The sequence below is a fragment of the Sciurus carolinensis genome, chromosome 7, assembly GCF_902686445.1.
Source record: "Sciurus carolinensis chromosome 7, mSciCar1.2, whole genome shotgun sequence".
Lineage (NCBI taxonomy): Eukaryota > Metazoa > Chordata > Mammalia > Rodentia > Sciuridae > Sciurus > Sciurus carolinensis.
Window position 1 is genome coordinate 105,070,842 of NC_062219.1, and position 21,235 is coordinate 105,092,076.

The window sequence follows — 21,235 nt, forward strand, 5'->3', positions numbered from 1 at the left end:
CACACAGGCAATTGTTTTGCTTCTACTTCATTGCTGGATTTTCTTCCTACCTAATGGTTTTCTCTGGGATGTGAATATTGTTCTCTGTCAGGAGATTCAGACCCCAACCTCACTCCCAGAACATGATCCCATCTCAGAGATGCAATAATAACTAATCTGTTTAAAATGCTCCTTTCTCCCCCTTTTTTCCCTAACCTGTGAGCTATTTTCCTATCGTATGTGTGTGTATGTGTGTGTATGAAGGAAGAAGTTTCTGACTGAAAACCTTTCTTTTATTTAAAAATATTTATTAACTTGTTCTAATTAGTTATATGTGACAGTAGATTTCATTTTGACACATCATACATAAATGGAGCATAACTTCTCATTCTTCTGGTTGTACATGATGTAGGATGTCTCAAGTCATGCAGTCATATATGCTCATTGGATAATAATGTCTGATTCATTCTACTATCCTTCCTACTCCCATACCCCCTCACCTTCCTTTACTTCCCTCTGCCTAATCCAAAGCCACTCTATTCTTCCTAGTCCCCCCTGCTTTATTGTGAATTAGCATCCACATATCAGAGAAAACATTCAGTCTTTGGTTTTTTGGTATTGGCTTATTTTGCTTAGTGTGATATTCTCTAGCTCCACCCATTTTGTGGCAAACATCATAATTCCATTTTTCTTTAAGTCTGAGTAACATTCCATTGTGTACACATACCATATTTTTTTTTATTCATTCATCCATTGAAAGACACCTAGGTTGGTTCCATGGTTTAGTGATTGTGAGTTGAGCTACTATAAACACTGATGTGGCTGTGTCACTGTAGTATGCTGATTTTAAGTCCTTTGGGCATAAACCAAGGAGTGGGATAACATGGTCAAATGGTGAGTTAATTCCAAATTTTCTGAGGAATCTCTATACTACTTTCCATAATGGTTGCACCAATTTGAACTCCTACCAGCAACGTATGAATGTTCATTTTCCCCAACATCTTCACCAACATGAATTGTTGCTTGTATTATTGTCATTCTGATTAGAGTGAGATGAAATTTTAGAGTAGTTTTGATTTGCATTTCTCTAATTGCTAGAGATGTTGAACATTATGTCATATATTTGTTGATTTATTGCATTTCTTCTTCTGTGAAGTGTCTGCTCAGTTCTTTAGCCCATTTATTGATTATTTGTTTTTTTTGGTGTTAAATTGCTTTGAGTTCTTTATATATCCTGGAGATTAATGCTGTACCTAAGGTGTATGTGGTAAAGATTTTCTTCCATTCTCTAGGTTCTCTCTTCATGTTTTAGTTTCAAACTTTTTAGTTTGAATCCATCCCACTTATTGATTCTTTTTTTTTATTGTAAACAAATGGGATACATGTTGTTTCTCCATTTGTACATGGAGTCAAGGCATACCGTTAGTGTAATCATAAATTTACATAGGGTAATGTTGTTTGATTCATTCTGTTATATTTTTCCCTTCCCCCCGCCCCTCCCACCCCTCTTTTCCCTCTATACAGTCCTTCCTTCCTCCATTCTTACCACCCTCCTTATCCCTATACCTAAACCTAACCCTAATCCTAACGCTAACCCCTCCCACCCCCCATTATATGTCCTCATTCACTTATCAGTGAGATAATTCGTCCTTTAGTTTTTTGAGATTGGCTTATCTCACTTAGCATGATATTCTCCAATTTCATTCATTTGTCTGCAAATGCAATAATTTTTATCATTCTTCATGGCGGAGTAATATTCCATTGTATATATATGCCACAGTTTCTTTATCCATTCATCAACTGAAGGGCATCTAGGTTGGTTCCACGATCTGGCTATGGTGAATTGAGCAGCTATGAACATTGCTGTGGCTGTATCTCTGTAGTATGCTGATTTTAAGTCCTTTGGGTATAGGTCAAGGAGTGGGATAGCTGGGTCAAAAGGTGGTTCCATTCCAAGCATTTTGAGGAATCTCCATACTGCTTTCCAGAGTGTCTGCTCTAATTTGCAACCCCACCAGCAATGTATGAGTGTACCTTTTTCCCCACATCCTCGCCAACACCTATTGTTGCTTGTATTCTTGATAATCGCCATTCTAATTGGAGTGAGATGAAATCTTAGGGTAGTTTTGATTTGCGTTTCTCTTATTACTAGAGATGTTGAACATTTTTTCATATATCTGTTGATTGCTTGTAGATCTGTGAAGTGTCTGTTCATTTCCTTAGCCCATTTGTTGATTGGATTATTTGTATTCTTGGTGTAGAGTCTTTTGAGTTCTTTATAGATTCTGGAAATTAGCGCTCTATCTGAAGTATGAGTGGCGAAGATTTTCTCCCACTCTGTAGGCTCTCTCTTCACATTACTGATAGTTTCCATTGCTGAGAGAAAGCTTTTCAGTTTGAATCAATCCCAGTTATTGATTCTTGCTTTTATTTCTTGTGCTATGGGAGTCCTGTTAAGGAAGTCTGATGCTAAGCCAACAAGTTGAAGATTTGGACCTACTCTTTCTTCTATAAGATGAAGGGCCTCTGGTCTGATTCCGAGGCCCTTGATCCATTTTGAGTTGAGTTTTGTGCAGGGTGAGAGATAGGGGTTTAATTTCATTCTGTTGCATATGGATTTCCAGTTTTCCCAGCACCATTTGTTGAAGAGGCTATCTTTTCTCCATTGCATATTTTTGGCCCCATTGTCTAGTATGAGAATATTGTGTTTATTTGGGTTTGTGTCCATGTCCTCTATTCTGTACCACTGATCTACCTGTCTATTTTGGTACCAATACCATGCTGTTTATGTTACTATTGCTTTGTAATATACTTGAAGTTCTGGTATTGCGATACCCCCTGCTTTGCTCTTTCTACTGAGGATTGCTTTAGCTATTCTGGGTTTTTTATTCTTCCAGATGAATTTCATAATTGCTTGCTCTATTTCTGTAAGGTACATCATTGGGATTTTAATTGGAATTGCATTGAATCTGTATAGCACTTTTGGTAGTATGGCCATTTTGACAATATTAATTCTGCCTATCCAAGAACATGGGAGATCTTTCCATCTTCTAAGGTTTTCTTTAATTTCTTTCTTTAGTGTTCTGTAGTTCTCATTGTAGAGGTCTTTCACCTCTTTTGTGAGATTGAGTCCCAAGTATTTTATTTTTTTTTGATGCTATTGTGAATGGGGTAGTTTTCCTAATTTCTCTTTCTGAAGATTCATCACTTATGTATAAAAATGCATTGGATTTATGAGCATTGATCTTGTAACCTGCTACTTTACTGAATTCACTTCTGAGTTCTAAAAGTTTTCTGGTGGAATTTCCAGGTTCCTCTAAATATATAATCATGTCATCAGCGAACAGGGATAGTTTGAGTTCTTCTTTTCCAATTTGTATCCCTTTAATTTTTTTGGTTTGTCTAATTGCTCTGGCTAGAGTCTTAAGGATGATGTTGAATAGAAGTGGTGAAAGAGGGCATCCCTACCTTGTTCCAGTTTTTAGGGGGAACGCTTTCAGTTTTTCACCATTTAGAATGATATTAGCCATGGGCTTAGCATAGATTGCCTTTATAATGTTAAGGAATGTTCCCACTACCCCAATTTTTTCTAGTGTTTTGAGCATGAAGGGATGCTGTATTTTATCGAATGTTTTTTCTGCATCTACTGAAATAATCATGTGATTCTTAACTTTAAGTCTATTGATATGGAGAATGACATTTATTGATTTCCGGATGTTGAACCAACCTTGCATCCCTGGGATAAAACCCACTTGATCATGGTGCACTATCTTTTTAATATATTTTTGTATGCGATTTGCTAAAATTTTGTTGAGAATTTTTGCATCGATGTTCATTAAGGATATTGGTCTGAAATTTTCTTTCCTCGATGTGTCTCTGTCTGGTTTAGGTATCAGGGTGATATTGGCTTCATAGAACGAGTTTGGGAGGGTTCCCTCCTCTTCTATTTCATGGAATACCTTGAGGAGTATTGGAATGAGCTCTTCTTTAAAGGTTTTGTAGAACTCGGCTGAGAACCCATCTGGTCCTGGACTTTTCTTTGTTGGTAGGCTTTTGATGACCTCTTCTACTTCATTGCTTGAAACTGATTTATTTAAGTTGTGTATGTCTTCCTGGTTCAGTTTAGGTAATTCATGTCTCTAGAAACCTTTTGATGTCTTCGAGGTCTTCTGTTTTGTTGGAGTATAGATTTTCAAAATAGCTTCTAATTATGTTTTGTATTTCCAACATGTCTGTTGTGATATTTCCTTATTCATTCCAAATTTTAGTAAATTGAGTTTTTTCCCTCTTTCTCTTTGTTAGTGTGGCTAAGGGTTTATCAATTTTGTTTATTTTTTCAAAGAACCAACTATTTATTTTGTTAATTTTTCCGATTGTTTCTTTTGTTTCAATTTCGTTGATTTCGGCTCTGATTTTGGCTGTGATTTTAACTATTTCCTGTCTTCTACTACTTTTGGTGTTGGTCTGTTCTTCTTTTTCTAGGGCTTTGAACTGTAGTGTTAAGTCGTTTATTTGTTGATTTCTACTTCTTTTGTTGAATGCACGCCATGAAATAAATCTTCCTCTAAGTACTGCTTTCATAGTGTCCCAGAGATTTTGATATGATGTGTCTTTGTTCTCGTTTACTTCTAAGATTTTTTATTTCCCTCCTGATGTCTTCTGTTATCCATTCATCATATAATAGTGTATTATTTAATCTCCAGGTATTGGAGAAGTTTCTGTTTTTTATTCTGTCATTTATTTCTAATTTCAGTCCATTATGATCTGATAGAATACAAGGTAGTATCTCTACCTTCTTGTATTTGCTAACAGTAGCTTTGTGGCATAAAATATGGTCTATTTTAGAGAAGGATCCATGTGCTGCTGAGAAGAAAGTGTATTCATTCTTTGTAGGATGGTATATTCTATATATGTTGGTTAAGTCTAAATTGTTGATTGTGTTATTAAGATCTATGGTTTCTTTATTCAATTTTTGTTTGGAAGATCTATCCAGTGGTGAGAGAGGTGTGTTAAAATGGCCTAGTATTATTGTGTTGTGGTCTATTTGATTTCTGGAATTGAGAAGGATTTGTTTGATGTACGTGGATGAGCCACTGTTCGGGGCATAGATATTTATGATTGTTATGTCTTACTGATTTATGCTTCCCTTAAGCAGTATGTGATGTCCTTCTTTATCCCTTCTGACTAACTTTGGCTTGAAGTCCACATTATCTGAAATGAGGATGGATACTCCAGCTTTTTTGCTGTGTCCGTGTGCATGGTATGTTTTTTCCCATCCTTTCACCTTTAGTCTATGGGTGTCTCTTTCTTGAGATGAATCTCTTGCAGGCAGCATATTGTTGGATTTTTCTTTTTAATCCTATCTGCCAGTCTATGTCTTTTGATTGATGAGTTCAGGCCATTAACATTCAGGGTTATTATTGTGATATGATTTGTATTCCCAGTCATTTGACTCATTTTTTTTTTGACATGATTTGGTTTCTCCTTTATTTGGCTATTCCTTTAGGCTAATTCCTCCCGTTGCTGATTTGCATTGTTGTTTTTCATCTCTTCCTCATGGAATATTTTGCTGAGAATATTCTGTAATGCCGGCTTTCTTTTTGTAAATTCCTTTAGCTTTTGTTTATCATGGAAGGATCTTATTTTGTCATCAAATCTGAAAGTAAGTTTTGCTGGGTATAAGATTCTTGGTTGGCATCCATTTTCTTTCAGGGTTGGTAAATGTTGTTCTAGGCCCTTCTAGCTTTTAGGGTCTGGATTGAAAAATCTGCTGATATTCTTATTGGTTTCCCCCTGAATGTAATTTGATTCTTTTCTCTCGCAGTCTTTAAAATTCTGTCTTTATTTTGTATGTTAGGTATTTTCATAATAATGTGCCTTGGTGTGGGTCTGTTGTAATTTTGTATATTTGGAGTCCTATAAGCCTCTTGCACCTGGTTTTCCATTTCATTCTTCAGATTTGGGAAATTTTCTGATATTATTTCATTGAATAGATTGTTCATTCCTTTGGTTTTTTTCTCTGAGCCTTCCTCAATCCCAATAATTCTTAAATTTGACCTTTTCATGATATCCCATAATTCTTGTAGATTCTGTTCATGATTTCTTACCATCTTCTCTGTTTGGTCAACTTTGTTTTCAAGATTAAATATTTTTTCTTCAATGTCTGAGGCTCTGTCTTCCAGGTGTTCTATCCTATTGGTTATGCTTTCTATGTAGTTTTTGACTTGGTTTATTGTTTCTTTCATTTCAAGGATTTCTGTTTGTTTTTTTTTAATTATCTCTCACTCTTCATTGAAATGATCTCTTGCTTCCCGTATTTGCTCTTTTAACTGTTGATTGGTGTGATCATTCAATGCCTGCATTTGCCCTTTCATCTCATCCTTCCAATGCCTGCATTTGCTCTTTCATCTCCTCATTTGCTTCCCTGATTGTTTTAATTATGTACATTCTGAACTCCCTTTCTGATATTTCTTCTGCTGTGCTGTCATTGGGTTTCATTGATATAGTATCTAGGTTTGTTTGGGACATTTTCTTCCCTTGTTTTCTCAAATTAGTCAGATGTCAGTGAGACTCTGAGATATTGCAGATTTCCTCTATTGGCTCATAGTGTCCCTGTAGATTTCCAGTGTATCACTTCCCAGCCTTCAGTAGCCTGAAGTCTTGGAGGAACTTGATAATGCGGTGCTTCCGAACAAAGCTGCCCCTAGCCCGCTAGTGGTTCCAGGACTTGGAGCTGGCTCTGTGCGGAAAGGCTCTCACTGGGGGGCCTGCTCCCCAAAGCTGGCCGTGTGGGAGGAGCCCACCACCAGAGTGAGCAGGGTTACCTGGGGAAGACTCTAGCAGCCCTGCCCTGCTCTGATAAGCCTCCCCTATCTGGCCCTGCCGCCCAGGCCGAGCTTCACTCAGTGGAGGAGACTCACCCCGTTGCTGTATTTTAGTCCCAGTCTCTCAATGTCTCACCTTCTTGAATCCTGGGTTCTGGAGCGACTGGAGATGCAGTCACCCTCTAGTCCGCCATCTTGGATCACCCTGTGGAAAGAGCCTACGGCCAGAGCAGGCAGAGCCGCCTGGAGAAGTCTCTGGCTGCCCTGCCCTATTCCCAGAGATTGCCTGCGGGTCAGAGCTCTCTGTTGCTCGGGGACTTGTGGCTGGTTCTGTGTGAAAGGCTCTCACTGGGCGGCCTGCTCTGAGAAGGTAGCCTTGAAAGGCACCTCCCGCCGGAGGGAGCTGGGCTGCTTGCGGAAGTCCTTGGCTGCCCTGTCCTGATCCCTGAAGCTGCCTGCGGGCTGGAGCTCGCAGCGCTGGCTCCGGGACTTGGAGCTGGTCCTGTGAGAAAGGCTCTTACTGGGGGGCCTGCTCCAAGAAGCTGGAGAAGCTGACCATGTGGGAGGAGCCCACTGCCGGAGTGAGCAGCACTACCTGGGGAAGACTCTAGCTGCCCTGCCCTGCTCTGATAAGTCACCCCTATCAGGGCCTGCTGCCCAGGCCGAGCTTCACCTGGTGGAGAGACTCATCCCGTGGCTCTATTTTAGTCCGTGTCTCTCAATGCCTCCCCTTCTTGAATCCTGGGTTCTGGAGCGACTGGAGATGCAGTCACCCTCTAGTCCGCCATCTTGGATCACCCCCCACTTATTGATTCTTAATATTACTTCTTGCAATTTAGATCTAACAAAAGAGGTGAAACAATGAAAACTACAGAACACTAAAAAGAGAAATTGAAGAAGACCTTAGAAGTTGGAAAGACCCCCCATGCTCCTGGATAGGCAGAATTAATATTGTCAAAATGGCCATACTACCAAAAGATTTAATGCAATTCTTATTAAAATCCCAATGACATTCTTCATAGAACTAGAAAATGCAATCATGAAATTCATATGGAAAAATAAAAGACCCAGAATAGCCAAAGCCACCCTTAGCAAGAAGAGTGAAGCAGGAGGCATCACAATACCAGACCTTAAACAATACTGCAGAGTCATAGTAACAAAAATGGCATGGTATTGGCACCAAAACAGAGACATAGACCAATGATAGAGAATAAAAGACACAAGACAAATACAAATAAATACAGTTATCTTATACTACACTAAGTTACCAAAAACATTCACTGGAGAAAAGATAGCCTATTTAACGAATGGTGCTGATAAAATTGGAAATCTATATGTAACGAAATAAAGTTAAACCCGTATCTCTCACCATGCATGAAACTTATTTCAATGTGTATCAAAGACTTAGGCACCAGAACAGAAACCCTGCACATAATAGAAGAAAAAGTAAGCCCAAATCTTAACCACGTCAGCTTAGGATCTGACTTCCTGATTGATAAATTTTAAACCTTAAGTCTCCCTTAGGCCCTAAGATTTTGAAACTGAAAACTTGCACAAAAATTTGATTCTTCTGTTTCCTATATTCTTTGTGGTCACATTTCTTTCCTGAGGCCATATGGACAAAATGGTAGCTGCTCCAAAATCTGGAGAAAGGTAGCAATAATCAGAAATACCAGGTCTATCTGTTAGTTTTTAAACTAGCATCCTGCCCCAAATGTTTTTAATTCTTCCAGAACCATAAATCCCTTTTTCCTAGATCTTCACCCTTCCCTTTCTCTGATTGCAACCTGCTTCTTTGATATTCAGCCCCCTTCCCCAACTCCTGTTTCCATACCCTAGTCATGTTTGTGCTGGGACAACTGGGTGAGTTTTCATAAGAGCTGGCACTTACCATGTTCTGAGGACTGCTATCTTCATGGGAAACCCAGAAGCCTGATGGAATAAAAATGTTCCATTGCACTTTGTATCTTCAATGTCTAGGACAAAGCCTGGCATAAACGGGATTCGATATACTGAGGAGAAACTGATCTTCAGGTAAAAAATTATTTGTCCAAATCCCAAGTATTAAATAAAATAGTTAGCCAGGTGTGGTGGTGCATGCCTGTAATCCCAACTAATAAGCAGGCTGAGGCAGGAGGATCACACGTTTGAGATCAAACTGGGCAACTTAATGAAACCCTATCTCAAAATAAAATTTTAAAAGGCTTGGCATATACTTCAGTGGTAGAGTGTTTGCGTAGCACGTGTGAGTCCCTGGGTTCAATCTCTAGTGCTGCCCCAGTACCACATACAAAAAGACAATGACTAAAATACATTAGCAATATTCCCTTTTTCTGCTCTAAGCAGTTCAGAAAACCTAACTCCAATTCCAATAGTTATTCTCTAAGAAGATCAGTGCCATTATCCTCATTTTACAAATGGAGAACATCTCTGTGGAGACGCAGAGAGGTTCAGCAACTTGCTCAAGGTCACACTGTAGAAAGTGAAAGAACCATAATTTGAATGCTGGTAGTTTGACTTTAGAGTCCACACGCTCAATCACTAGGCCTTAGTACCTTCTTACATGACTTTTGAAAGAAGATGGAACAATCACTGTGTAAAGGAACCAGATACATATTTTTAAAAATCCAATTGTGCTAAAAAGCTTCCAAAGAGGCATAAAAAGAAGAAAATGGACTGTATTGTTTTACCCATCACTGATAAGGATAATTTACTGCCTTTATCTTAAAGGCAGGAGGTGACAAGAGGTAAAATTCTTATCACTCTCACACTCGGCTCAGTTCTGGAGGCTCATAGGTGCTACATGGTCATGTTCTGCTCTATCATTGTAGAAAAAATACCCCAAAGACACAGAAAGGGAAAAGGAACACAGAGCCAGGAAGAATTGCCCTTACTGTTAAGGTGGGTGAAAAGAAGGTAGGAGAAAAAGAGCTTAGGAATCTTTCTAATGCTCTGATTTTTCCAGAGAAAAAAATACAGAGTAATTCAGAGATTTCATTCATTTTTCTAGAACCACCAAACTTAAGTCATACAGTAACTCTAATGAAATAAACAGCATGGTGATGATACTTAAATTGATTATTGAAACTGTCTGAAGACAAACATGTCTTTTATATAAATTTGACTTACTCTTCATTTTAAATTTAAATTTTATACTGTCATTATTTATTTTGGGCAAGTACAAGAGGTTGGTACAATTTTCTGTGTAAGTATTGGTTAATCTGTAAAAGCGTCTTCATTCTTTTATTACTTATTATAATACTGAAAACCAGACAGACTTTTGTTAGCGACTTTTTTTAAACTATACACGATGATAATGACTAGTTTTCTTTATTGTTTTATAGTAATTATATCTACTTGTTGTCATGGAAATATCCTCTTATTCAAATAATGATAAGTAGCCATAAATCACCATGGAGAAAACAAGTCAGATTGAAGCACTGAGTACTGAAAGAAAACATCAAAACTAGAAGGTCCTTTGGCCTACTTCGGACAATGAACAAACACACGTTTATTTATTCATTTATTTAAAAAGTGTTGAGTACCTATTATATACAAGGCAAAAGTTGATATGTTAACAATGTCTATTAGTATATGATAATAAATAATGATTCTAAACAGGACCAGTCCATCAATTCACTTATGTCCCAATGACTGGTTAAGTTAAATGATGGGTGCTGTCCATTTAAGGCTCTTGAAACACCCAAAATTCTGGTAAGTAATATGCACTGTAGTTATAGTTATACTTTTGTTTCCAAAGCTAATAAATAATAATACCCCATTGAGAGGTTTAGTACCCAAATTACTCACAACAAAGGGTGAAGAAATAAGCTGGTAATATAAGCCAGATCTAATTTTTCATCTGATTATGGTGAACATTGGACATGGTATATAAACTACATTAAACACCTAGCAGATATGCATATAAAAATGCCATATTAAAGACATATGTATTGTTAATAATAAATGGAATAAATAAAGTTAATGTGGAAATTTAATTAAGGAAACAGTAGCCCACATTATTTGCATATGACTTTCCTTATTAGACTGAAATACTTACCATTTTTGTTTCATGTGTATATTTTATGGGAAATTTACAATATGGGAAATTTTATGTAAGATGGAATCAGTTATTTTGTGATGAAATTTGCAACTACAGCAGAATCTCAGCTTTATTCCATTGTACTTCAAAAACATTTGAAGCCATGAATAATGGTAAAATTAAAAAATGGATCAAAATATGAAATCACTTCATTATTTTTACATTTTTTTATTAAACTCTCCCACTGTGTAACTGTAAAATGCTTTATTATGGAATTCCTTAGTAGTGTTTTCTCTACAAACAAATTTAATCTAGAAAATTCAGGTTTTCATTTTTTATAGTTACTTTTATTTTTACCCCATTCATTTATTTATTGTTTATTTATGTTTTTGAGATAGGGTCTCACTAAGTTGCTGAGGATGACCTCACACTTGTGAATCTGTTGCCTCAGCCTCCCTATTAGCTGGGATTACAGGCGTGCACTACCATGCCTAGTTTATAGTTCCTCTTTTTTGTACAGATTCAAAGCTCAAAAGATTTTAAGAATTATTGGTCAGTAAAAATAATTTTTGTGATTTCTATATGAAAAAAATTGTACTTTTCCTCTCAATTAAATGTAATACTAATATTCCCCATGAGGTTAAAATATGGTCGATTTTTTGAAGGTAATTGAAATATATTAATGAGAAGACAATATTTTCATGCTAAACTAAGTAATCCACACATTATTAAAATGATTTTTTAATATAGAGGATGACCTATATTTTCATTTGCCTACATAGAAGTTTGAAAATTGTTAACAGTAGAAAGTATAGTACCATGTGGTACCAAATCAGGTTTCTCAACACATACAGGATTATATGGACCAAACTTTCATTCAATTAGCCTCTGGCATTTGCAGTTGGGAACCTCTTGTTTTCAGTGTCTTAACAAAAGGACAACAGAGCTGTCAGAACAAGCTATTAAAAAAAAGAAGCAGCATCTTAAAAGCAGAGGTCTTCTCTGAATCTGTTTTGTTTTCCTTATTGAACACAGACCTGAATGCTTAGTGCCTCTAAAGGTTTAGGACACAACTATTGGGCAGGTTGAGGAAGCACAAAAGAAGCGGCTCTCATTTTAACCATAAAATCATTGGCCACTAGTGTTTTAAAAGGGTCTCCACTAGTACCTTGGTCTCTTGTATGGTTTCTGAGGGACAGTACTTCCCAGTAAGATCACTGTTCCTATTTCCATACATTTCCAGACAACACACCACTGCTGTTCTTCAAAACCCAAGAGTGGCAAAGTTGCCCTCTCCTGTATCCATTTACTCTAACCCCCTAAATGCAGTCTGTTTTACTTGAACTTAAGAGGGTGTCATGAGGAGAATGGAGAGAAGATTTATCTCTTATCCTTACAGTGGTATGCCTTCTGAATGTCTTAACTATCAGGGGGATAAATGGATCTGGGAGGCAGTGAGAACATCATAAAAGGGACAGAGTTTTCTAGAACTTTTAAAAACCACCAAGGCATTGGTAGTTAAGTGGCTAGGGGTGACCAAATTTTTAGAATTGCTGTCAGTTCATAGGACAAAAATTCATGACTGCCCTTTTTAGTTCCCCAAACATTTATTAATGAATTATTTTCCAGATTGGTCTATTTAATGGAAAGAGGCATTGTTCCATTAACAGGGAATTGAGAAAGACTGGAGATGTAAGCACTGGTGGTAGATTCCAGTTTGGTCATGCTTTCTGATCCCTAACTACAAAGCTGGATAAGAAAGTGCATCAGTTAAATGTGAAAAAGCATGTGCTGCCTCTCCAAAGTCCAGAAGTGCTTGAAAACTGTGATGTATATAATTCAGAACAATAAACTACGTGCACAAAAGGAGTTTATCATAACATAAAATTTAAAAAAGTGACAATTTCATCACACAGTTACACTGCTGTTTTCTTTTTTTTCATTTTTTGGATTTGTCCTTTTTTTGTTTCATTTTTCATTTCCACTTTTGTTTTATATGAAGGGTTGGGGGAGGGTAGAGATTTGGTCCATTGAAGATTAGTCACCCTCAATGATATATATATTAGAAAAAATATCAGCAGCAAGACTCTCTGGAAATAGATTCTGTTTGATGTAGCTAGTCTGTCTTTTCTGTTTTGCCCTCTTTCACAGCAGCCTCTGAAGTTTTCCGCAGGGGGGCTTTCTCCGAGTTGGCATGTCCTTGGCCAGAATCCGCTGCTCCACCGTTTTTGTGAGAAGTGTGTTTTTCCAAGTAGTTCAGCATTTCACTGAGGACTGTCTGGAAAGTGCTTAGAGCTGCACATATTGCTGGAGTCCCAAAGCCATGAGTGATCAAACTGGAAATGAGAATTGGTAAGAAAAGACAGGTAGATAACTTGTGGTATGATTTGGATCAGAACACCCCCCCACTTTCATCCAAAACATTCAACTGAATGTACATTTATTGTGTTCTCAAATGTTTTTGAACATTGCAGAGGATATAACACAATTCAAGTACTGCCATTGACCAAGTTTAGGACCTATTTGGAAAAAGACTTATCATTGATGAACTTAATTTAAACACTAATTATTAGCAAGTCTGAGTATTAACACCTGACTTGATATTCCATCTCATTAAGAAGTAGATAGAAAATGTAACTTCCTATCTGTGGAAATTACCTTCCTTTCAAGAATATATACTTGTGTGGTATAAATCACCCATAAAGAAATCATAATTGGTTGAGTGTCCTTGATAACAATCCATTCCTCTCACTTCATTCCTCTTTTCCCACCACATTAAGGAAGATATTTTCTGGGCATGTGGCCATCCAGCTAGAGATGACATTTCTGAACTTCTCTTTAAGCATCTGGACATGGAATTAACCTATCGATAATAGAATATGAGGGAAGTGATCTATGCGGTTTCCAATTGATTAAAAGGAAAATCAAGTGCTTTCTATTTCTTCACAAATATTCCATGCATAATATAGATGAAGAAATTATAATCATGACACATACATAACAAAGTGAAAGGAACCTATCCAGACTCCTAAGTGAGAGAAAATTAAAATTCCATCTCAAGAAGCAAACTAATTAACTAATAACCATAACTAGTCTTCAAGTGTGGAGAGTGTTTCGATAACCTCAGCATAGATAGCCCTTCCAGCTATAACAGATGTCTCTTATTGAACAAATATCTAACTGTAGATTATCTCTTTCTGTGACTAGAAACTATACACATACTTTCCATCTGTGTCAATTGTTCTGAAGTAACACTGTCAATTTGCTTCCTATAACGTATAATAATATAGAAAACATACTTGTCACATCTTATAAACATACTACACTATATGTAATATTGTGTGCATCTACACAGATGAATACACTTAATAAATGAAACCATTAACTGCTTACACATCCCATAGTTACTATGACACTAGCAGTTTTAATATTAAATGTTACCAATTCTTCATAATATGCTAACAACTTTTGGTTACTTCTCATAAGATATATAATTTTTATGTACAACAAATTAGAACAAATAAAAAAAATTTATAAAACTTGAGGGTGAGGTAGGTTGTTTAAAAGGCCCCACCCAAAAAAGATATATAATTTTTAACAGCAAAAATAATGAGAATTTATTTATTTATTTATTTATTTATTTTCATGGTGCTGGGGATCAAACCCAGATCCTTGCACATGCTTGACAAGCACAGTAATGAAATTTTAAAATGAGATTTAGAAACAATGCAAATGAGGGATTTGGAGTCTAAGGCAGCCTACTAATATACCTCACTGTAAACAATAGTACAATCAACTACATGGGATTATTGTGTATATTAATTCACACATAAAGTTCAGGTGATGCCAGAATTACACTAAATGCTTGATAAATATAGATATTGTTCATTGCAAAATTTATATGGTTAAGGGAAAATTTCCTGCATGCCCTTCATGGTCCCATCATCTTTTCTTTGGGTATTTTACAAAGTTTGTCTTAATCCTCAGTCATAATTTTCATGCATTAAAAAGCATAAAACATATCAGTCTTTCATCATCTAGGAAACAAGAATATTCATGTACGGGCAATTATTTGCACCAAAATTTGTAGTATGAGACATCATAATGGTTTGAATATATGCATATCTCTGCTGCATTGTATTGCATTGTTGAAAGGGAAAATTGATTTCAGCTCCATTTCTATAATGAGACAACTAGAGGGAAATTGATATGATTTGGGATCTATACGGTAACCTGGAAAACAAATGGTTTGTTTGGAGTAGCAGAAGAAGTGATTGTAGTGGCACCCACCAAATGTGCTGAGTAACACCTTCCCTTAATATGTAGCTGCTTGGCCATGCACACAACCTCTTCTTTTAACTAAGGTTATCTGTGATGATTTTTTGTATATGACACCAAAAGAACAGGGAACAAAAGCAAAAATAAGCAAGTGGGACTACATCAAACTAAAATGCTTAGACACGACAAAGGAAAGAACAGTAAAAGATGGCAACCCACCTAAAGAGAAAAAATATGAGCAAAGCACCATTCAATGTGGGATTAATATCCAAACTATGCAAGGAAATCATGCATACTTCAATACAAAAGCAAATAATCTGATTATAAAATGGGCAAAGGATATGAACAGATGTTTTCCCAAAGATGACATTAAAATGACCAATAGGTATGTGAAAAGATATTCAACATCATTAATCATCAGGGATATGAAAACTCTAGTCATAATGAGTCTCACACACATTAGGGTGGTTATTATAAAAAAAGACAAGAGATATAAAGTGCTAGTGAGGCTGTAGAGAAATGGAACCACAGTATATTGTTGGTGAGAATATAAACAGGTGCAGTCATTAAGGGAAACAACATGGAAATTCATCACTTATACGTGGGATCTAAAAAGTTGAATCACAGAAGATTAGGGTGGTTGGCAGGGCTAGGTGGGGGAAATGGAGAGATGTTGGTCACATATAAGTGAAATCACATGATATGCATCATTGTGTGCCTGGCTTATTTCACATTCTGGACCCTCAGTTCCTGGCAATTACTGCTATAGTTTCTGTCCCTATAGTTTTACACTCCCACTGAATATTGTATAAACTGAATCAAAGTTTGTAGACCTTTGTGACTGATTTCTCTTATTTTGAGATTCATTCATACTGTATTTGTCAAAAGATTATTTCTTTTTATTGCTGGTAAATATTCCACTGACTGGATTTATCACAATTTGTTTATGTAATGGGTTATTGAAAACATGAAATATTAGCATTTTAAAAATGGAAGTGTTTGCTGGAATGGTTCATGGATTCAGTAGGAAGTGCAATAAAAGTCACTGTATTTCCATTCATAACATGGTTATTAGAGTAGTAACAATTCAATTTACTGTCAGATTTTAGCAATGCATCCAATAAATCTCCTAAAATATCATATTATAAAGTGATTAGAAAAGTAAGCTAGATAACAGCAGAATAAGGTAAATTCCCAGCTGATTGTACAAGAGTACCCAAAGTATGGATGTGAGGGCAGTTGCCAGTCTTGAAGGATATCTCTGGTGGAGTGCTGTGAGGCTCTCATTAATCCCACTCTGCTTGACATGTTAATTAACAATGAGATTGAAGGCATCATGGATTTTTAACTTAATGGTTGGCATTAAAATAGAGAAGAAAATTCCTGCATTGGATAACAGAACCAAAGTTCTAAAATACCTTAATGTGGTAGACAGCTTAATTGGTGGGCAAAATCAATTATATGAAATTTAGGAGAGATTAAGGAAAACATGTCCACTTGGGTAAAAAGCAAATTAGTGTTGCAGTATACCAAGGGAAAGATCTGATTCAAGAGCAGTTCATAGGGGGATAAAGCTTAAAAAACCAGTAAGTTTAAACTAAAATATGAAGGGTCAAAATTAGAGGGTTGGATCACAGTTAGGCAGGCTTCAAAACTTTGTCTACCTGGGACTATAGTCCCATTCATTTTTTTTTCTCTCTCTCTTTAACTAGATTCCAGTTCATTGGTTTCATTTTCCTATTACTAATTTCACACTGAGGAGCAGAAAGCCTCTGACAACTGACTGTGAGCAATACAATCACCTGCTGAGAAAATCCCAACTGCTCTGGTTTATGGCACCTGATGGGAGGGAAAATGTAACTTGCATTTAACACTCATCTTCTAATTTTATTCACGATTTACAAAAGTCCTATTTTGCTAGACCTCCCAATTAACATTCTCTAGACCATCTTTCTGCAACATTAACCACCTCTTCAAATTGGCTCTGTTTAGGAAGGTGGTGACTGTGCTGGATTCAGAAATGAAGTTCTATGTTTGTATATCCTCCCCCACCCCCAAGTTTTCCCCAAAGTGTTCACATTTCAGTCATTGGAAGGACATTATCAGGTAGAGCTGTATTTTCTAGAGAGGTGGTGTGCCTATGTGGCTGTGGACCTGCATTATTTTTGCCTTTTCCAAAGTGATGCTCAGGACAGGGGATGGAGTTCAGTAGGAGAACACTCACAGCACACACAAGCCCCTGGGTTCAATCCCAGCACCACAAAAACAAAAATAAATAAATAAATAGGTGGCATCATCTTCTTAACTAATGGACTTGACCTGATAAATTCTGATACAACCTTTAACCCTTTGAAGGGAAATATATTGCAACAGTTTAAACTGTAATTGCTATCAGTGAATGTTAACAGAAAGGAAATGGAGACTCAGAAATAGAAAGAAAAGTAGAATAGAGGGTGAAAGAGAAGAGATTGCTGTTTGAGAGAATATATTATAGTTTTACAAGTAAAATGGTGGTTACAATCTAACTTAGTGTCTTTAAAGTACTTGACATTAATGATGAGACCTTTCAGGAAAATTCCATAGGTTAAAAATTTTACATACTTTCTAAAAACCCTGTGATTCTTGGTTAAGTGCTTTTTTGGATTGTACAAGGACTTACGTTGTTTGTTTATCTTTGAAATCTCCTAAACTTAGTACTTAAGCTGAACATAAACTAATCAAGGATTCTGAATGGACATCTATCTCAGGGACAAGAACCAATTTACATTTTGTTGGTTTTGTTGTAGGCTAGAGAATGTTACCAAGCTGTTTCCATATTACTCTAATGGTCCTTCAGAAATACTTTATCTTAAATTGATTTGTCTAAATTAACTTAAATGAAACCACTGGAACATTTTTTTCTAAACCACAGACTAAAGCAAAATCCTATGGGAACTTCAATGAATTCTTCCTCTCTTGGCAAGAGTTGGGCCTGGTATCCAGCACCTTTCTACCTATCAAACACAGATTTAGTCTGTATTGAAAAGAAAATGAAAGTTTCTTTAGTATTTTCTGTGAAGATTGAACTGCTCTGTCAAATGTGGGTAGATTTTTTTTTTAGCTTTTTAGGTACACAAAATCCTGGCAGTAATTGATACTGATCTTATACAAACCAAAGGTACAAAAGTCAAGAGAAAATAGCCTACAATCATCATTTTGGTAATCAGAATAAAAGCTAATTTCATTTTATAAAATTTTAAACTTTTTTTTCAGTGTTGGGGGTGAAGCAAGGACTTTGTGTATGCCAAGCAAGTGCTCTACCATTGAGTAAAACCCCCAGCCCAAAATTTCAATTTTCTACCTAGAAAATGTTTGACAAACCCACTTCTTTTTCCTTCATTTCTTCTGTTTATGAGAAACCTGAAATACAGTGTGGGCTTTTATTCCTGTCATTTTGTTATAATGTATTATATCATCCCAGTGGGTATTCATGAATCTTCTAATTTCTAGAAGTACATACAGACGTCATTTGCACTGTCCTCAGTTCTGCTCTTTTGCTTTTAGGAAGCATGCAAGCAGCAAGATACACAGAGAAGACAAAGTCTCCCTTTTCCTAGTCTCCCGGATTACTCGACTACTATAGGTTTAGCTCCAGGTGTAGATTGAGGCTCTGTGTAATGTCATTACTAAATTAGGTAGCTGCCAGAGAAACGTTGTCTTCTAGTCATGAGAACAGTGAAGAGGGACAGCCCTGGGGAACTGACCTATAGAACCCCAGCAAAGGGTTGGAAGCTTCTCTGCCAATCTTTACTTTTCTTCAGAACATTATCGATAAGGCACTTCATCTCTTTGAAGCAGCACAATCCATAAATATAGTCCATGGAGAGAGATCTGGGGAAAGTACTGGGGCTTTATCCCTCAGAACATGGTGGAAGGTATTCTTTGTAGCCTCACTGACTTAGGAAATAAAAGAAATAGGAAATTAGCCGACAGTTCTTATTTTTCTAGATGCATTATCTTATGTCCATTATCTCATCTTATGGTCCCAAGTTCTTTTTAAATGGAGTTTAATTAAGATGCATAATTAACATATCTGGTTCCATGGTGGCTGGAGGTGGAGAATCACTGGAATCTACTCATTTGCGAAGCCTTGACTACACGCACAAATTTTCCATGACTTCTTCAACTCGTGGTTCTCCATACTAGACAGAGTTAAGAAATCACCCAGTGAGCTTTATTTCAATGTGTGGGTCACAACCCAGAGATCCTGATTTAGTTAGTTTGGAATGGGATCAGTATTTTTTTATACTATTTCTCCCCTTCAGTTTAAATGCAGCCAGGGAGTTGGACATATTTCATTAAGGTCCAAAAATAAAGCAGACTTCAGCATTTCCACAAGAACCTCTGCAGAACCTTAGTTCCACAGACTGTTAATAGGTATTCTGAGACATAAAAAGGCTTTCTGTGATCAAATTTTGGAAATGTGGGACTTCCATTCCATCCATCCCTTCCATTTAAAAAAGGTTTTGCGAGGCTTTGCTATGCTAGTGTGTATCATAATACTTCAAAATGGGTATAATCACCAGGTTTTATTGAAAGAACTGTCCATACCACACTTTCAAGGGGCACCTCACTAGACACATGTACAAATATCACATTGTGTTTATGACTCCTCTGGATGTTGGATTGGTAGATGTATGCCCATCCACCACTCTAAGGTCACATTCTTCCTGCTCAGCTTACTTGAGGTCCCAAAAGGAAATGGGTCCTTATGATTCCATTTTATTTCATCCCAACTCATCAAAACAGACTAAGGATGGAATCATTGTACATATGAGAGGCCAAAGTCAAGAACATCCAAGTCATATTTTGAAGGTGATGACATTTCTTTACAGGTATATATATATTTTACATATGGTAATGGAATTTTTGAGCTGAATTAACCATCTCCTTATACTTTTCCTTGTCAAACATGTCATATTTTATTTTTAGAATAGGGGAGTAGAAATCGTAAAAAGAGGCCTCGTATTTTTTTTAAAAATTAATATTATTGAACTGTTCATATTGAATAATGAATAGATAAAGTATAAAGAGAAGAAGTATGATCTTACAGAAACAGTGTAAGGAATGGTTTAAAATGGAACATCAATTAGAGAATGGGGTCAAATTCATCAGTTTGGAAGGAGAGTCCATCCTGAGTGCTTTACTCTAGCCTGTGCCATCTCCCTGTGGACTCATCTCCAAGCCACAGCTCAAGAAAGGTGAAAAAAATCTTTAAATAAAAATGTATCAAATTCTTCTCTATATGCATACCTCAGTCAATTATTTATATAAGTTGTAGATGTGGTCACATTGGCAGTTTTTTTTTTTTTTATTAGAAACAGTTGCCTCTAGATTCTATTGTTTGAATTACTAGTCTTCTATATGCTGACCCAAAAAATCCATAGAAATCTTATCAAATGACCCATAATGGATGCTTTAATGTATGTACTTCCTGAAGAAGATTCTATTCTTTGTTCTGTTAGGCAGACTTCTGAATCTTCTCCTAGGTCCAGTTATGTTATTTCTTTGTAAAATCAAGTTTTAGCAATAATCCTGCTAAATCAGTTTATTTAGAGCCTTCCCCCTTTGATATCTGGTTAACCTTGATATCTGATCAGTTTTCTCATTCTCTACCATCTTCCAGTGATGTCTAATCACTCTGACTTATCTTCATCACCAATCCTGTTAGATACTCTTAACCATTTTGCCCTTCCCCTGAAGTTTCCTCCTAGTAATTTTCTATCCACTGACCCCACACTGCTCCTTGGTTATAAACTCATAGTCACCCATGTCATCTTTCAAGTTGAGCCAAATCTCTCCCCTGCACTTCAAGACCCATTGCAGTGTCCTCTACCTACTACAAAGTTCCTGAACAAAGCTGGTCTTTCTATGCTTTAACAAGTAAGTACTCTTGAATACTTTTCCATGGACATTCCCACAGCATTTGTTTTGGTGCCATGCAATTTGTGAAGAACAATAATATTGGTAACAGTTCTAATTATTTAATTTACTGTTTAATAATAAAGGAATGTGAGTAATTTAATATAGATTAATTAAAGAAGAGCATCATGATCTGAGAAGGAATGAAAAC

The 21,235-nt window shown here is 36.5% G+C and overlaps 1 protein-coding gene across 1 annotated transcript in view; it reads right to left on the bottom strand.

Annotated features, from left to right (window-relative positions):
- Positions 1–12,961: 12,961 nt before the first annotated feature.
- Positions 12,962–21,235, bottom strand: part of Tfap2d (transcription factor AP-2 delta) — a 49,853-nt gene continuing 41,579 nt past the window's right edge. Inside the window, exon 8 of the mRNA XM_047559574.1 lies at positions 12,962–13,181. Within this exon, the coding sequence (XP_047415530.1) occupies positions 12,962–13,181 (220 nt within the window). The remainder of the gene's footprint in view (positions 13,182–21,235) is intronic.